The sequence below is a fragment of the Antechinus flavipes genome, chromosome 5 (genome assembly GCF_016432865.1).
Source record: "Antechinus flavipes isolate AdamAnt ecotype Samford, QLD, Australia chromosome 5, AdamAnt_v2, whole genome shotgun sequence".
Taxonomy (NCBI): Eukaryota; Metazoa; Chordata; class Mammalia; order Dasyuromorphia; family Dasyuridae; genus Antechinus; species Antechinus flavipes.
The window spans coordinates 194134348-194151928 of NC_067402.1; the positions used below are offsets into that span (position 1 = coordinate 194134348).

The window sequence follows — 17581 nt, forward strand, 5'->3', positions numbered from 1 at the left end:
CAGTATTCTTTTTTCATGTGATAATCATCTTTTCTGCCTTAAAACAATTCTAGAACAAATCATATAGTAGTTAAAAACCGGTTGTTAATCACGTTAAAGCCTGTAAGGTAAGTTTCAGGAATGGGGATGGAAAAAGACCTTTTGAAAACCTGTAATAACAATTCACTTATATAATGCTTTGTAGTTCCCAAATGCCTTTCATTATTTCGTTTGCTCTTAACAACAGTAGCACTGTGTTAGATAAAGCAAATGTTGTTTTCATGATTTCAAAAATGAGAAGTTTAAACAATAGAACTTTCCCAATTGTCATAGCTTGAACCTAGGACTTGAATTGAAGTACTCCGATTCCATATCCTTTCTTCCTTTTCAGCCTTGTAGTTGCTAATCTAAACCCTTAAGTGAATTGTTTGTGTTACTTCTAATTCCATTTACTTAAGGAATAAAATATACATATGGAAGGACTTCTAGGAAATATGGCTGTTTAGTCAAGTAATTTTCATTGTGGTATAGCAGCAGCACAGTTTTCTATTTTCAGGTGTTGCATTTCAGAAACATTTTTCTTTTTTGCCTAATTATTCTTAGAGAGATCTTTTCTGGACCCCAAAAGGAAGATAATAAATCCTAGAGAAGGAAGATAAATATTTTTGGTTATTTACATTAAATAAGATTGAGAAGAAAATCTGCTATTTTTCTCCTGTTCTCAAATGACTCATCACGCAAGTATTGAAACCCCTCTTCTTTCCCAGAGCATTTAAAATTAAGCTGAATGTCATGTTACAGAATGATCTGTAGAAAAATAGCTATGTGCTCTTTTTTCTCTCCTTAATTTTTTTCAATTGATAAACATATCTTCTACTTCACACTTCTCCACTGGATTTTTGTTTGTATTTTACTATAATTACTTATTAAATGTTATTGAGTATACCTCCAAATACATGATCGAATAATAGTGATTATAGAGATTGTACAGTATATAGAATGTTGTTATCTTTTCTTCAAAGAATTTGTAATCTGGAAGTAAAATGTGAACTAAGAATAGAAAATATGATATTTATGGAAATAGCATTTTTGGGGTATGGAAAACTTGTCAGTGGAGTCAGGAACTTTTTCTTTATTTCATTAAAGACAATTTGGAAAAAATCCAAAGGTAGGATTGGGATGGAATGGGTTGAGTACTAACAAGGAGAATGTATGATGGGTTTAGAATGCTGTAGTGGAGAGATTCTTAATCTAAGGGACAGGAACTGGCTTTTAAAAAAATATGCATATGTATGTATGTTTATCCATGTATGTATGTAAATATATGTATTTCAACATAATTGGTTTCCTTTGCAATCCCATGCATTATATACACTTAAAAATATTATCCTCAGAAAAGGGACTTTTCTTTACCAGACTTGCTAGAGGAATCCAAAAAAAGATCAAGAATCTTTGTTATAAAGTATTACAGTTTAAAATTAAAAGCTGATTATTCTTAGAGTTAAATAAAGGGCTTTGGAGATTTTTCTTTTTTTTTTTTTTTCATCTTTTAACAGATATTTGAATGGTATATGATAGTCACTTGTTCAGGGGATACAATGATAAGTAAGAGACAATCATTGTCTTTTGCTATCTATTTAGTAGACTGATCTAAGCAGAAAAAAAAGAGATGAATATAACATGTCAGGGATTTTTTAATTTTTATAGTTATTAATGCCAAACGTGATATATAAAGTGCTCTGGAGGTTCAGAAGAAACAGAGATTACTTACAATAGAGATCATCAGCAAAGGATTCCTCTAAGAAGCAGAATATGAATTGGGCCTTGAAGGACAAATACGATTTAATAAGTAGAGATGGGTAAGGAGAAAAAGCCTTTCCAGGTGGAGAGTTTGAATACTGTAGAAGTCAAAAACACAAAATGTTTTTGGAGAATGGCCAATAGTCTGCTCTTGATAAAGTAAGAGAAATATGAAATCAGAGGTGGCAGATAAGGCTAGGATGATCCGGTGAGGTTGGATTATGACTAACCTTGAATGCTAGCCAAAGCTTTAGGATTTTATTAACTAGACAATGGGGAAGCCTGGAGGCTTTTTAAACCAAGAAGATTCTTAGTTAAATTTGTCTTTCTCTTTCCTTGTAATCTCATTTCTGTCGTAGAAAAAACCCGGGCAGTTATAACCAAATATTGGTTTAAAATAGATTATAAACTCCTTGAAGACAAAGAGCATTTTGTTTTTGTCTTTGTATCTCTTATGCCAAACAAAATGATCTGCACATAGTAGATGTTTAATATTTGTTGAATTGTAACTTGCAAGTTGGATTAGAAACGTTTCACTAAATTCTTACTCTGAGGCCTCACATTTTCCCCAAACCCCAAAACCAGAATTTACTGTCATAAGAAAGTTGGAAGATAGTTACAGAGAGTTTCTAATATGTGGTGTTTTGTTTTGTTTGTTTTTTGTCCTTATATTTGAAGTTACATCTGTGAAAACGAGGCTATTCCTGTACCATCCCACTGGGAGAATGTGAATACTGAAGAACCCTATCAGGTGAGAACAGAAACTTCAGGGCTTACTATGCATAATAGAATTTGTAAAAGAATAAAAATATACCACCAAAATTATGCAAACCTCTTTTGCAGCTTATTCCTTTGCACAAGCAAACGAATGAATACAATGAGGTTGCTAATCTCTTTGGGAAAACTGTGGATAGCAACCGAATTAAAAGAATTCAGAGGATTCAAAATCTGGACTTGTGGGAGTTTTTTTGCAGGTGAGATAATTTCTTAGCTAAATCTTCTGAACATAATAATGGACTACATGGTTTAAGGGTATGCAAATGCAACTTTAAAATATACTTTCATGTTTAAAACTAACCAAAAAAAAAAAAAAAAAAAAAAAAAGGAAATCCTGTTATATGACTGTGTAGCTTTGCCATCATCTTGTTTTTTCCCTTGCTGCTGGATACTCAGGTTTGTATTTACCTAACAATGGATAGAAGTTTTTTAAAAAATATATTTTATATGTTTATTTATATTTAATATATTTTTATATATTATAATATATATTATATATACTGCTTGGAGTACCATTAATCAATTTTCATGATGTGATAGTAAAAACTCTAAACTTAGTTAAAACTTCCCCCTTTGCAGAAGAAGTTAATGCAATGAAAATGAAATCCATCTTGTTTGAAATTTGGTATTGAAAAAGAAATTAGAATACCATTGTAGCTTTGTTGACATGATTTTGGGTCTGATTTTTTTTTTTTAAATCAGTAAATTTTGTTTTGACACAAGACAAAACTAAATTTGTAACTAAATCAGAATGTAATCCTGCAATACAGTTAAGCAAAAGAACATGAAAGCGTAACTGTAACTGATAGGTGGTTCATACAATCTTATACTTTTATAATTTTTTACACTTTTAAAAGCAGAGAAAGGTCTATGTTTTAACATTAATAAGTTTGTCCAATATTATCTACTATAGTTAATTTTGAATTTTATTTAGCAAATTCATTCAGTAATGGTAACCAATGTATGTATTTTTTATTTGGTTCTACTTTTTTCATTATGCTTTACTTCATAAAAGTCTTCCCATATTTCTTTGAATATAGAGTCATTTTTATGGTACAGTACTGATTAATTTATTTCCAGTTTATAGCTACCAAAATAATGATACTATGAATATTTTTATGAGGTAGTATGAATTTCTTGTTATCAGTAACCTTGGGCAATAAAATCTAGTGGTAAAATCAACAACATTTTCTAATTCTAAATTATTGAAAACAGTCATCTGCGTGTTTAAATCTATTTTGTTTGTAAAAGTGTTTAAAAATAGAGGGCAGAATTTTTTTTTGTTAAAAATTTTTATTTTCTTTTGGAGAACATTCTAAATAATTTCCTATTAGTTATTTAAGATTTGGATTTGGGGAGGATATAAATAAGACTGATTCCTGATTAGCAAAAGGCAGAAATGTCTTGAAGCTTAGTACTAAATTACAATTAATTACTTTTAGAGTGTTCTTAGGCTTTTTTACATAAGAATAAAAGTCAAATATTGCAAATTATTTCAAGAAATAAATGATTAACATTCATTTTAGAACACAATATTGAAATCTTAGTGATAGTAACCTAATTAACGAATTTCTAGGTTTCAGTGTCTTCATTTGTAAATGAAAAGTCTGAACTAGCCATAACAACTGAGAATTGGAAGCAATCTCAGTAACCATCTAATCTAACTCATGCTTGTAAGGAATATCAGTTAATTATTGCATTCATTATAAGTGGACATACAACCTGTACTTGAAGACCTAGAAGGTCTTCCCAAAGCAGTCCATCCTTTTGGGATAGCTCCAATTGTTAGGAAGCTTTATCTAAGCTAAATCTGTGTTTCTGCAACTTCTATCAATTCCTCTTGGTTCTACCAAAAAACCAAACAGACTAAGTCTTACTTCCCTTTCACATGAAAACTTTCAAATATACGAACAGACTCATCATATACTATGTAGCTTGTCATTCAGATAATCTGATTAATTTTATTATTTTCATACTAAGGTTGTTGAAAATCTAAAATGTGAAAAACTGGGATTTGGGTAATGACAAAGCTTTCTTATTGGCAATAGAATTTGATTTGTAAGAACTTGGATATGGGTTTGCTTCTTTTTGAAAATTTCATATGTCTAAGATGACCTGAATTGATGTAGATCACAGATCTTATTGTCACAACAGTTTATGTGAAATAAGTCATTTTTCAGTTTGTTTTCCATATTTATTTTCCTTTTTTTCTGGCGATAGCTGACCATACCAGCTACCATATCCATTAGACCAAATCATTCGAAATTTACCCAACTATTTATTATAGAAATCCTCTTACCTGTACAATAGAATTGAAAGCCTTTTCCCCCTTCCACTTTGTATTATCTATGGATAAGTTAAAGATTTATGTAAGATGAGATAATGAATCCTTAATTCAAATTTAGCAAACACTTACTAAGTGCCTACACTTACCAGAGCCATTTTATATATTTTTTGTGTTTTTTTATGGCAATCGTGACTAAAAAAAAAATCATCTTGTAACAATCCATAGGATAAAAATTAGAATGGTTTGCATTGGAATAAACTGTCTTGCAAAACTGTGAGTTTCCTACACTGGAAAGCTGAATATTAGCAGAGATTGGGTGACCATTTCAGGGGACTGCCATAGAAGAAATTTTTACATATGAATAAAAAATTCTTTAAAGATAATTATAGATTATTAATAACCATATGAAACATTGCTCAAAATTGCTTATAATATAAGAAATGCCAGTCAAAACAACTCTGAGGTTTCACATTATACTTACCAAATTGGCAAATATAATAAAAAATAATAAGTGTTAGAAAGGCTATGTCTGTAGTCCGATAGCCTTTATAACACTTATTACTTTTTACACTGTTAGCCCAACATTTTGTAAATCAGTTAGAATTATTCAGAAAAAAAAGGGAAATTAAAATGACCATACTCTTTGACCCAGAGTCCTCACATATACCTCAAGAAGGTCAAAGATTAAATAAAAAGTTTCATGTTTGTGAATATTTTGTTCATAGTAGAAATTTCTATAATAGCTAAGTACTTGAAATAAAATAGATACCTATTCAGTAAAGAATGATACATGAATGTAATGAATTGCAAATATGAAGAATTAAAATAAAGATAGGGCAAATCATATAAACTATTATAAATCGAGGGAAGCAAGAACCAAACAATTTATACAACTGCTAGAACTTTCTAAACAGAAAGAACAAGAAAATGAAACTAAATAGAGTATAATTACAATGACCATACTCAGTCATAGAGAAAAAGTAAGAAAACATACTTCCCTACCTGTGTTGATGTTTGTAAAACATAGTCTCAGACATGCAGTTTATTGCCCACAACATTCCCGAGAGTGGTTTGAAGCAGGTTGAAATGTAAACAGGAAGTTTTTTTTTTTTTTTTTCTTGAGGCAATTGGGGTTAAGTGATTTGCCTAGGGTCGCATAGCTAAGAAGTGTTAAGAGTCTGAGCCCAAATTTGAACTCAGGTCCTCTTGACTTCAGGGCTGGTACTCTGTCCACCACACCACTGGCTGCCCCCGGGAAGTATTTTAAAAATAAAATATAGTAAAACATAGATAATATTGATATGAGGTTTTTTATGAGTCAATATGCACCTAGAGATCTTTATATGTGGGTTAGAAGTCCCCACTTGTATTTGAGTTCAACAGTACTGGTATGGAACATAGAATATACTGTCAGATGCAGTAAATATGGTAGTTGGTGTTGCTGAATTTTTTTGTTTTTATTTTAATTGTCATCATAAGGGTTGGTTTTCTGGGTAAGGATGCAGTTTTGTGTGTTGACAAGGAGGTTGTTCTACAGCAGTGGGATCAACCTCAAATAGAAAAACATATGTAAGCATCCCTGTGGGCCATATATTGACTTAGTTTTAAATAATGTAATTTTTTTCTGTTTTATTTAAAATTTTAATATTTAGTGTACATATATATTATATTTATTTTTTGTTTTTAATTTAATTTTATATTTATATTTATTTATTCTTTTAAGTATTTTCCAATTCAGGCTACCCTCAGGAATGTTATAGGCTGCATGTTAGAGATTTCTACTCTAGAAGTCTTCCCATGGCATTTTGTGAATCTTAGTTCATAGAATCATAATATATAGCTCTTTTTTTTTTTAAATTAAAAAAACCCACATAGCTAAACTGAACTCTCACTTAATGAGGAATGACATTTAAAGGATTATTTCACTTAAAGTTATTGTATTTGTATATATTCCTGTCATAGATGATGGATATAGCAAAGCAAAATACAAGGCAAATAATTATCTTTATATGACTCAGTGGTATCCAGTTTTTTGTATGAAATATTCACTCTTAGGAATATGTAGATGCATATACTTTTTATGTGTCTTAAGAGGAGCATATGCATTTTCTTAAATATTATCTGTCCATTTATGAATTGTACTAAACATGAAGAATTAAAATAAAAATAGGACAAATCATATAAACTATTATAAATTGAGGCAAAGAAGAACCAGACAAATAATTTATATTCATTTCTTTAACATTTTTCTGTTACATTTTACTCAAGAAAAATTACTTAAATAATATATGTATTATGCTTCTATTTGGTGGGCTTTGTTTGTTTGTTTGTTTTATACTTTTAGGAAAAAGGCTCAGCTCAAGAAGAAGAGGGGTGTGCCTAAGATTAATGAACAGATGCTATTCCATGGTACCAGCAGTGAATTTGTGGAGGCAATCTGCATTCATAACTTTGATTGGAGGATAAACGGTATCCATGCTGCCGTTTTTGGAAAAGGTAATTATTTAATTATCAAGATTTCAGTTTTATTTTGATTCCCAAACGATAGTTCTTTCCTATTTTACATTGTAACCAAGTATTTTGTTTTAAGATCAAACAAAAAAATGTAGCTAAGCACTTTACATAGCTTAAAATGCTATATAAATATTAGCTATTGCTGTTTTTATTCAAGGTTTTGGTTATTGTGCTCAAAGTAACTGTCTTGAGCTACTGATTCTGCCTAGAAGCTTTAGATACGCTTAGAAACATTATTGAGGTATAGAAGGTTATTTGCTCCAGGCATGAATTAGAAGTAAAACTTGTACTCTTTAACCTGATTCAGAAACTTCTGATCCTAGTTATCTTGTTGAAAATAGTCATCAAGATCAATTCTGATGGATGTGGCTCTCTTCAACAATGAGATGATTCAAACCAATTTCTTTGTTCAGTGATGAAGAGAGCCATCTATACCCAGAAAGAGGACCATGGGAACTGAATGTGGACCACAACATAGCATTCTCACTCTTTCTATTGTTTGCTTGAATTTTGTTTTCTTTCTCAGTTTATTTTTCTTCTTGATCCAATTTTTCTTGTACACAAGATAACTGTGTAAATATATATATATATGTATATACATATATATATATATATTTGGTTTTAACATATTTAACATGTATTAGACTACCTGCCATCAAGAGGAGGGGGTGGGGGGAAGGAGGAGATAATTTGGAACAGAAGGCTTTGCAAGGGTCAACGTTGAAAAATTACCCATGCATATATTTTGTAAATAAAAGTGTTAATAAAAAATTTTTTAAAAAAAGAAAAAATAGTCATCAAAAAGTATTAGTCAGGCATTACATGATTTTGTATCATTCTTAGCACAGTGCAAATAGACATAGTCAACATTTCATATAAAGTATATATTAAAATTGCCCAATTGTAGAGACAGAGAGCATTCTACATGAGTATAAATGTAAATGTTATAGGAAGATTGTGTGGAACAAAACAAGTGATTTGCATGGTGGTAAGGAATGGTGATAAATGTCGGGAAAGAATCATTCCTTTCCTTGTGTTTGGTTTTGAAAGTCTGGCTTCTCTCTAGTATGCGAGTAAGTCAGAGAGAGATGAGGAGAAAAGTAAGGACCTGACAACAGCATTTCTGATCTCTTACTTCTTAATTCTAACTTTAATGTATATTTTTTGTTTGTGAAAAAAAGATTGTGTGTTGTGGTGGTCTGCATGCTCTGCATAAATCAATAAAGTGACATGGCAGACCAAAGAGTCCCCCTAAACCTCATGTTGTTTTCTAGGCCTTTTGTTGAGTCTTCTTCCTTCTTCAGACCACATTTGTAGTATTGCTTTCAGTTCTGAGCATCACATTTTAAGGACAAGTCATTATGTTTCCAGAAGAATGTGACCAGAGTGAATAGAAGAGTGGAGAGCTAGTTACATGAGGATTAGCTGAAAGACTGGAGAAGACTTAATTTGAATAAGATTTAAAGAGGGAAGAAAGGAGAAGGTTGCTGTCTTCAAGTATTTAAAGGGTTTTCATGAAGAAGAGAGAGTAGCATGGGTAGAAGTAGGAGCAGTGGAGGAATGTTGAAGGAAACATATAGACTATGTTACTTTCTTTCTCCAGAGTGCTTCTAGGACCAAAAGTCATCTCACTTTTCATTAAATACAGTCAGGCTCTACGCGACCCTTTCAGGCTTATTTTCCTACTTCTGTGTTTTAGCTCACTTGGCCTATTGACTGTTTCAGAACTTATATCCCACCCATTGCTTCCATGCTTTTGCAAAGGTTGTTTTCAATAACTGAACTTCATTCCTTCCTCCTCTCTAACTTGAAGAATTCTTAGCTTTCTTATAATGGGGCAGCTAGTTATATGGTGGATAGAGTGCTAGCCCTGGAGTTAGGAGAACTTGAGTTAAAATCTGACTTCAGACACTTAACTAGTTTTTGTGATTCTTGGGCAAGTCACTTAACTCTATTTACCTTAGTTTCCTCCTCTGTACAATGAGTCCAAGAAGGAAATGGTAAATCACTCCTGAAGGATGCCAAGAAAATGCCAAATGGAGTTGCAAAGAATCGGACAAGACTGAATGTCAACAGCAAAAAGCTTTCTTTATGGATCAGCTCAAGTGCCACCTCCTATGGGAAGCCTTTTTCTGATACTCCTAGTGTATAGCACTCTCTCTTGTCTCAAATTACCTTTTTCTTATGTCTCTTTTTATGTTACTTCTGTAGAATGTAAGGTACTTGGCAGAAAAATATTTTTTATTGTTTCTAGTTTTTTATCCCCAGTGTCTAGGACAGTGCCTGGTATGTGGTGGGTTTATTGAAAGACATTGATTTGAACTGAATGTAAGGAAAAACATCATAATAATTAAGTAATGACTAATTACTTAATTCATAATAATTAAGTTCAAAAGTAGAATTGGGGGGTGAATTCCTCCACTTTAAGCTGTGCATGGATAACCAATTGCTGATGTAGTTGTAGATGAGGATTGCCTCGTGAACTGTGACAAGTCACTACATCTCTTTTGTATTCTCAGTTTATTCATTTATAAAATGAAAATATTGAATTCAATCTCAACTCCTTTTCAATTCTTATTTTTTTGTTTCTGTAATTATTCTTTATGTATATTGTAAACAACATGGTCTCTTAGGTCATTTCCATCTCTGATATTATGCAAAGATAATTAGTTGCAAAGCATTCCAGTTCAAATCTGAAAGATTTTTAGAATCTTTGGATGTGTGAAGCTGGGGAAGGAAGGAGAAAACCAACTCGGAGGGTTCATTCCATTTACTTAATAATAAGGGTCAAAAGATAAGCCCAGTGCTGTGGGGCTTCAAAAATCTTAAAATATTTTCAAAATAGACATCATCTTAGCAATATTATTTTTTCATACCCTTTGTACTAGAGGAAATTTTTTTCACTTCTTGAATTTAAGAGGCATAGCAGATGAAATATTGGACTGTCACTAGATGAGAGTTTGAATTCCATCTTAGACACTTACTAGTGTGATTATAATTAAGTTACTTAACCTCTCAGATACTCTATTCTATCACTATAAAATGGGCATAGGAATTCTTACACTATCTACTTCTCAGAATTCTTGTGACAAAAATACTGCAAATCCTTAAAGTAAGAGACAAATAGGTAGGAAAGAGGAAGGAAGGAAGGAGGGAAGAAAAGAAGGAAGAAAGAAAGGAAAAAAGGTAAAGAGGAAAGAAAGAAGCATGTCCTAAGTGTTTACTGTGGGCCAAGCACTACCAAGCATAAACAAATTAGTCCCTGCCTTTAAGAAGCTTACATTCTAATGAAGGAAGACAGACCATTAAGAAGAGTTGAAAAGGCAGGAAAGGGAGGAGAGACTAATAATGGATATGGCAAGAAAAACCTGGGCCCAGCAAGATTAGAGCCAGGGAACCCGTGAGTGAAGACCAAAGTTCCAGGGTAGAGAAGATAGAGATAATGCAAGTGGAGAGAAAAGGAAATTCCATAATTGCTCTATAATGTTATTTCTTCAGCATTGTTGGCTTTTGAAATTATTTTAGCAGGTAAAATATTTTAGCAGTGCATAAAGCACTGGTTCTGGAATCAGGAAATCCTGAGTTGAAATCAGGTACCTGATTTGGACAAGTCATTTTGCGTCTGTTTGCCTCAGTTTCCTCCTATATAAAATGAGGATAATAATAGCATCTACATTACAGAGTTGACTGAGTATAAAAGCAGATAGAGCACTTTATTAACCTTAAAGGGCTATGAAAATACTAAATTTCTTCTTCTTCTTTTTCTTTTTTTTGGCCAAGTACAAAATCTTATTCTTGATAGATACACTGTTGATAGGTATCATCATGGGATGGTAGGACTTTGGAAGAGGTATCTTATCCATCTTCCTCATTTTACATCTGAGAACAAAAGGCCCTGGGAAGTTAAATGACACAACTAATAAATAACCTACCCCGCATTCAGACCCTGGTTCTCTGGTTCCAAACTCTGTCTCTTTATAGCAGACACTCTCTCTCCATAGCACAGCAGTGAGTACCTCTTACTGCAGGATCCCCAGCAGGTGGTAGAAGGTACTGTCCCCGGAGAGCAGGAGCAGCAGGAAACAAGATCATTAGAGACATAAACACTTCACAGCATCATGACTCCAAGAAAATGATTTCACCCCCCACTTGCCCATGCCTCAAGCCGCACTTGCCTCGTTTATGGAAGAGTAATAATAACAGCTGCCTGACCTACCCTGTGTGGCTGCTGCGGGGCCCCACGGGAGGGTACCAGCACAGACACTGTGAGCCTTAAAGGAATGGGATGGAGCTGAGTTAATGTTTCCTCCCTGGTACACGGCTGCGATGGGTCCTTTGGAAAGGTCCGCAAGTCATGAGAATTGACATCTGACCTTAGTCTGTTTTGCTGTCTATTTTACTCCTTTGCCAATCAGAAAATGGTTTTCCTCCTGTTCACTCAGTCTCTGGAATAATGATGGCTTTTTTGTCCTTTTCCCTTAAGGGACCTATTTTGCCAGAGACGCCGCTTACTCCAGTCGCTTCTGCAAAGACGACATGAAGCACGGGTCCACTTTCCAGATTCATGGTGTCAACTTGCAGCAGCGACACTTGTTCAGAACATATAAATCCATGTTTCTTGCTCGAGTGTTAATTGGAGATTACATAAATGGAGACTCCAAATACATGCGCCCTCCTTCCAAAGATGGAAGCTTTGTCAATTTATATGACAGCTGTGTAGATAATACCTGGAATCCAAAGATCTTTGTCGTTTTCGATGCCAATCAGATCTATCCTGAGTATTTAATAGAATTCCATTGATCTGTTGTCTAAGTGGTAATTCTGGATGGTTTTTGCCTCTTTGTCAAAGGAATTGATATATCTGTTATACAGTCCCTAAGTGTTTAGTAATCTGACCAACTTTTGAAACAGATGTGAAGAGTGGCTTCTACCTTAAAGACTCACTGGGCCTTATGTATTTCTTTCAAAGGACTAGTTAGGAAATTAATGATACTGTTGCCTTTTAAGAAATAAGGTAGCAAAGAAGCTTATTCAGAGCTGAAATAAGAGCTCACTTAACTTAAGCATTCAAAAGTTTTGAAAGTTTACTCGACTGTTAAAAGAATGTGATGTTTCAATTTAAAGGCTAACAAATTCCTACACTAAGTCTTTGGAAGAAATACAGATCTTGGCATAAATGTACTGTGCTGTAATTTCCAAACTTTTGTAAGAATTTATCCTTTTTAATGTAACTCTCATGTTGTGCTGCTTTGTGTGCTTTCTGGAGAGTGAAATTTCAAACTCTGTAGATTAAACAGATGAGAAATAGCCACAGTCCTATCACACAAGTTGATAGAGCAAAGCTAAGGTGCAGTGCACTACTGTTTCAGATTTCCTTGGGAAAGCATGCTGCAAGGCCCAGACTTGCTTATATTGTTCAGTGTTCTCTCCTCCAGCTGAATTGACTAAGACTGTAGGCCACTGAGCCTACGATCCATTCACAGCTCCTCAGGAGCTGTCTGCACCAAATCCTGCTGCACAAGATGTATATCCTGTTCTGAAAAGTGTGACTTTTTAATTTATTGCTCTGAAACCCCTTTTCCCTATTTGTTTATTGGAGTGTCTTCTGTGAACTTCTGAGATTTATCTCTTTCCTAATATTCCCTTGTGATTTACGTAACTTAGTTACATTTCGATTCTGTGTGTCTCCATGTTGTATTAATACAAAGTTTGTAGCACTTTGGAAGGTTTGCTATGTACTTGTAAGTAGCAGTGGACAATCTTTTGAAAACTTAGGTACAATTCACAAATCCACTTTATGGAGGCCTTTTCTACATTCCATCTATTTTGATATTTCATTATAAGGAAGAGCTGGTGCCAAACTTTTCCTTGAAAACTTTTCTCAGCTTATATAAACACTTTGAGGTGTTGTTTCTACATTAGCATCATTAGACATTTTCAGCCTGAGGTTAAAACTCACTTCCCAGCAAGATCTGATCTAATATCCTATGGTCTGTCCCTATGTCATAGTGTGGGCTGGTAAGGTTGTTGTAATGAAATATGTGAAAAGCAACATTAACATTGACTGATCTTCAGGAGTCATATTTTCCCCAACTTTTTCTAATAACTGACTGGATGTGTATGCAACACCTAAAGGAAATACTCTATATGATACCTACTTTGAAACATGTGTCGTCTTGCCTCAAGCTTGTAGACCAATCAGCCAGTATAGATGAAACGAGCTAAGAATTATAAAGGTAATTGTGATAGAGGAAAACAATGAGCAAACAAACTGTAAATGAATTGTTGGGCAGTCATTCTGTGTTGACAAGGTGATGGCTAGTCGAGGGAAGGAAGAAATAATATTACTGACGTTAGGAATTCAGGGTAAGATTGTTTTGCAAAAGGAGCAGTTATTTGTCCCTTGAAAAATTTTCTCATTTTCCTCTCTCCAGCAAGGCATATCTTTCAACCTCAGGATGAATGCTTTTCCCATTGCTTCCATAACCATCATAATGGTGTAAATAAGGTGGAAGGTTGAGGTCTCCCTTTTCAAAATTGTGTTCAAACCAGGTTATCTGTGAGGCCAGTGTGGGGTCCCAACAAAGCAGTGTATAGTAATTCTGAGCTTAACCAGTTGACTTATATAAAGTAACCATTTCAAAAGAAGGCAAGGAAAGATATGTTTTATCTTGCCTAAATTTGCTGAGAATACACTGCTATTTTTTTCGTTGGTACATTCTGTTTTGACATGACAGATATTTCCCAGTAAATACATAACTCTCACTACAAAGTACATTCCTCAAAACATGCTATCCAGAACAGGATAAGCCTGATAGCAAGATTATGTCATGTTACATAATAATTTTTATGTTTGTAGTTGTGAACAGACCCAATTAAGCCTGAATACAGAATTAGAGGCTTTTACTAGTGTTACTTCTTGATTGTTTTTTTCTTCAAAAAAGTTGAATTGGGAATATCATCCACAATCAATGAATAAAACGATGCCTGGACTCATCCATTTACTGTCCTTTTAGTGAAGAAAAGATTGTCCTAAGTTAACAGAATATTTTAAATGTACTTAGTTGAATGGTGTGAATTCCTGTTTTTTGTAATTTTCCTTCTTGGAATGTGATGAGATAGAAAGCAAACGAGTTTGTAGGAAAACATCATTTGATGAAGCTTTTGGTGATGAAATGAGCAGTTTTTCAGAAAATGAGCACATTTCATGTTCAGAATGTAGATGTTGCTAGTAAGGAATTTGGAGACATTTTGATAGACTAAATAAAGTGGTTTTACGCAATTTGTTGAAGTATTCTTTATTTTTGAGTTATGTATGTGTGCTGAATTTGTGACTGTGCATGTATTGTCCCTTTCTTCACCATGCAGTATATAATCTTACCCTTTTAGTTCAAACTTAATATGTTTCCGGGGAATTTTTAGTTTTAACTTTCACATTCATCCTTAAAGGTGATGAATTTGACTTATCTTTACTTGATCCCTTCTGAGTAACAGCTTATCTCAAATAACTTGTGCAAAGAACCTTTCTCCTTTTTGAAAATCTCCAAACAGATCCATGCCTGTTAATTACAGTCACCTTGACTATCTCAGAGCAGCAATCTTACAGATGTGCTTTCATCCTACTACATAGCCTACTTCCTCTCTGAGATTGTAACAGGATTAGATAAAAGGAACATTCAAATAATCCTCTGGACATACCTACTATGTATTTAGTACTAATTTTTGAAATCTTTTCAGGACTGTTTGACATTTACTACCTCTATACCATGATGAGGAACTAAAATGGAAAGTAGTGGAGGATCTGTTCTTCAGCTGAGAAAAAGGGCATTTAAAAATTGAATTAAAATTATATCTAAGCCCTTGTACCCATTTATCTAGCTGTTAAGACATAATGTTCCCCCTCCCTCTTCCCCCTACCCCCCCCCCCCCACACACACACCCTGAGCTTTATTAGGTGTGGTATCCTTTCAAATTTGTCTAGGTAGTTGAACTAAGGCGCTTACCAAGTAGCACTTGGAAGCATACAGAAAGAAATCATTGAAACATCATGCAGTCACAGGATCACAAAATAAAGCTTCCACATTAAATAAGCAGAAGGTTTAGAACATGATATTCTGGAAGCCAAAGGAGTGAGGATTACAATCAAGAATAACCTACCCAGCAAAACTAAGTATAATCATTCATGGGAAAAAAGTGGATATTTAATGAAATGGAGGACTTCTGATAAGGAGAGCAGAGCCAAATAGAAATTTTGAAATTTCTTGAAATTCTAAATATAAGACTCACAAGAAACATAAAAAGGTAAACATGAAAGAGAAATCACAAGGGAGTCAAAAAGGTTAAATTTCATATCTGAAGATATGTGGAACTTTTAAGAACTTTATTATTAGGGTGGTTAGAAGAATTCAGTATAGACAACACCAGAATGAAGTGATTATGTTGGGATGATATTTATTTTAATTGGATGGGCAAGCAGGAAGGATGTTTTGGGACAAAGAGGAAGGAAGAAGAAGAAAGAAGAAAATTATCTCACATCAATTCCATGCATTCCTTTATAGTGGAAGGGAAAACAGTGGGGGGAGAAGCATTGCTTGATCCTCACTCTGATCAAAATTGATTTAAAGAGAGGGAAACAAATATATATATACTCACCTGAATATAGGAATGTGACTCAACCAAACAGGGAAATATGAGGAAGACATAAGAGAAAGGGAAAGGGATTTTAAAAAGGGGCACATGGATAAAGGAAGGCTGATAGTGGAGAAGCAAAAAAGACTTTAGAAGAGAGAATGTCAAAAGTGAGAGGGAAGGATAAATTGAAGAAAATAAAATGGAAATGCACAATTAGTAATCATAATTGTGAATGGGAATTATAAATATTTGCCTATAATGCAGAAGCTGATAGCAAAATGCATTAGAAAACAGAGTCCAACTATAGATTATTTACAAGAAACATACTTGAAACAGAAATACACAGATAGTTAAATTAAGGGGTAGAGCAGAAACTATTATGCTTTAACTGAAATAGAAAAGACAGTGGTAACAATTGTATCTTAGACAAAATAAAAGCAAAAATAAATCTGATTATAAGATATAAGCCGGGAAACTATACCTGTAGGGCCCAAAATTGTCCAATCTATAAGAAAAACCACTGAGGCAGAGATATGAGCTAATAACATTTTATTAAAGGATCCATGGCTTCCTCTAAGGAGATGGACCTTAAATCTTTCTCATGATCTGAGATGCCTCTGGTTCCCAGAACTTTTTTTTTTTTTTCTTATATAGGAATATAGGAGAATCAGTTCACAGTTTGGTAAAATTTAGTATATCTCTGTCATAAGATGGATAGGTTTCTCTTGTTGGGCAAGAGGAGATAGTATAAATACAAACATACCAAAAACAAATTAAGGGACTTTCCATACTATGCCTCCTACTCTAGGCTTGGATATGGAACTTGAGCAAAACAGGATAAAGATGTCTCTGCAAGTATTCTTGTGATTGTGCAAGTGGACTTTATAACTGATAAACAAATAGTGAACATTGGATTAAAGTTTGAGACCTCTTAAAAGAACCTGTCTTATCTAACTATTGCCATATAATTTATGTAAAATATCAAACTAGTTTATACTAATTAATTAAATAGAGTAGGGGTCCAGATGAATCTTTTCTCATACATCTTGCTAAAAGGCATTATAGATGATAAAGTAAAATCAATATTAAGCATCTATTCACCAAATGGCAAAACATCTAAATTATTAAAGTAAAAGTTAAGTGAATTATCAAAGGAAATAGTAAAACAATACTATTGGGAGACCTCAACTTTCTCCTCAGAACTAGACAAATTTAACCTTAAAATAAATAAGAAATTAAAGGGATGAATACATTTTTTAAAAAGTTAAATGTAATCATTTTCTAGAGGAAACTGAATGGGAATAAAAGGAGTATGCCTTTTTTCTCAGCTGTATATGGCATCTTGGCAAAAATCGGCTGTGTACTAGGAAATAACCATACAACAAAATGCAGAAAAGCAGAGATATTAAATTCACCCTTTCCAAACCACAGTACACCAAAGTTTACTTTCAATAAATACCCATGGAAGCACAGATTAAAAATTAATTGGGAAGGCAGCTAGGTAGTATGATGGCTAGAGAACCAATCCTAGGGTCAAGAGGTCCTGAGTTCAAATCCAGCCTCAGACACTTATCTCTGTGTCCTTGAGTAGTC

At 33.5% G+C, this 17581-nt stretch overlaps 1 protein-coding gene across 2 annotated transcripts in view; it reads left to right on the forward strand.

Moving 5' to 3' along the window:
- The window catches only part of PARP11 (poly(ADP-ribose) polymerase family member 11), a 33135-nt gene extending 18496 nt beyond the window's left edge, over window positions 1-14639 (forward strand). For both annotated transcript variants that reach the window (XM_052000221.1, XM_052000222.1), the window contains exons 5-8: window positions 2458-2530; window positions 2623-2753; window positions 7188-7339; window positions 11841-14639. In XM_052000221.1, coding sequence (XP_051856181.1) covers window positions 2458-2530; window positions 2623-2753; window positions 7188-7339; window positions 11841-12157 — 673 coding nt within the window. In that variant the 3' untranslated portion in view covers window positions 12158-14639. The remainder of the gene's footprint in view (window positions 1-2457; window positions 2531-2622; window positions 2754-7187; window positions 7340-11840) is intronic.
- Window positions 14640-17581: the final 2942 nt, after the last annotated feature.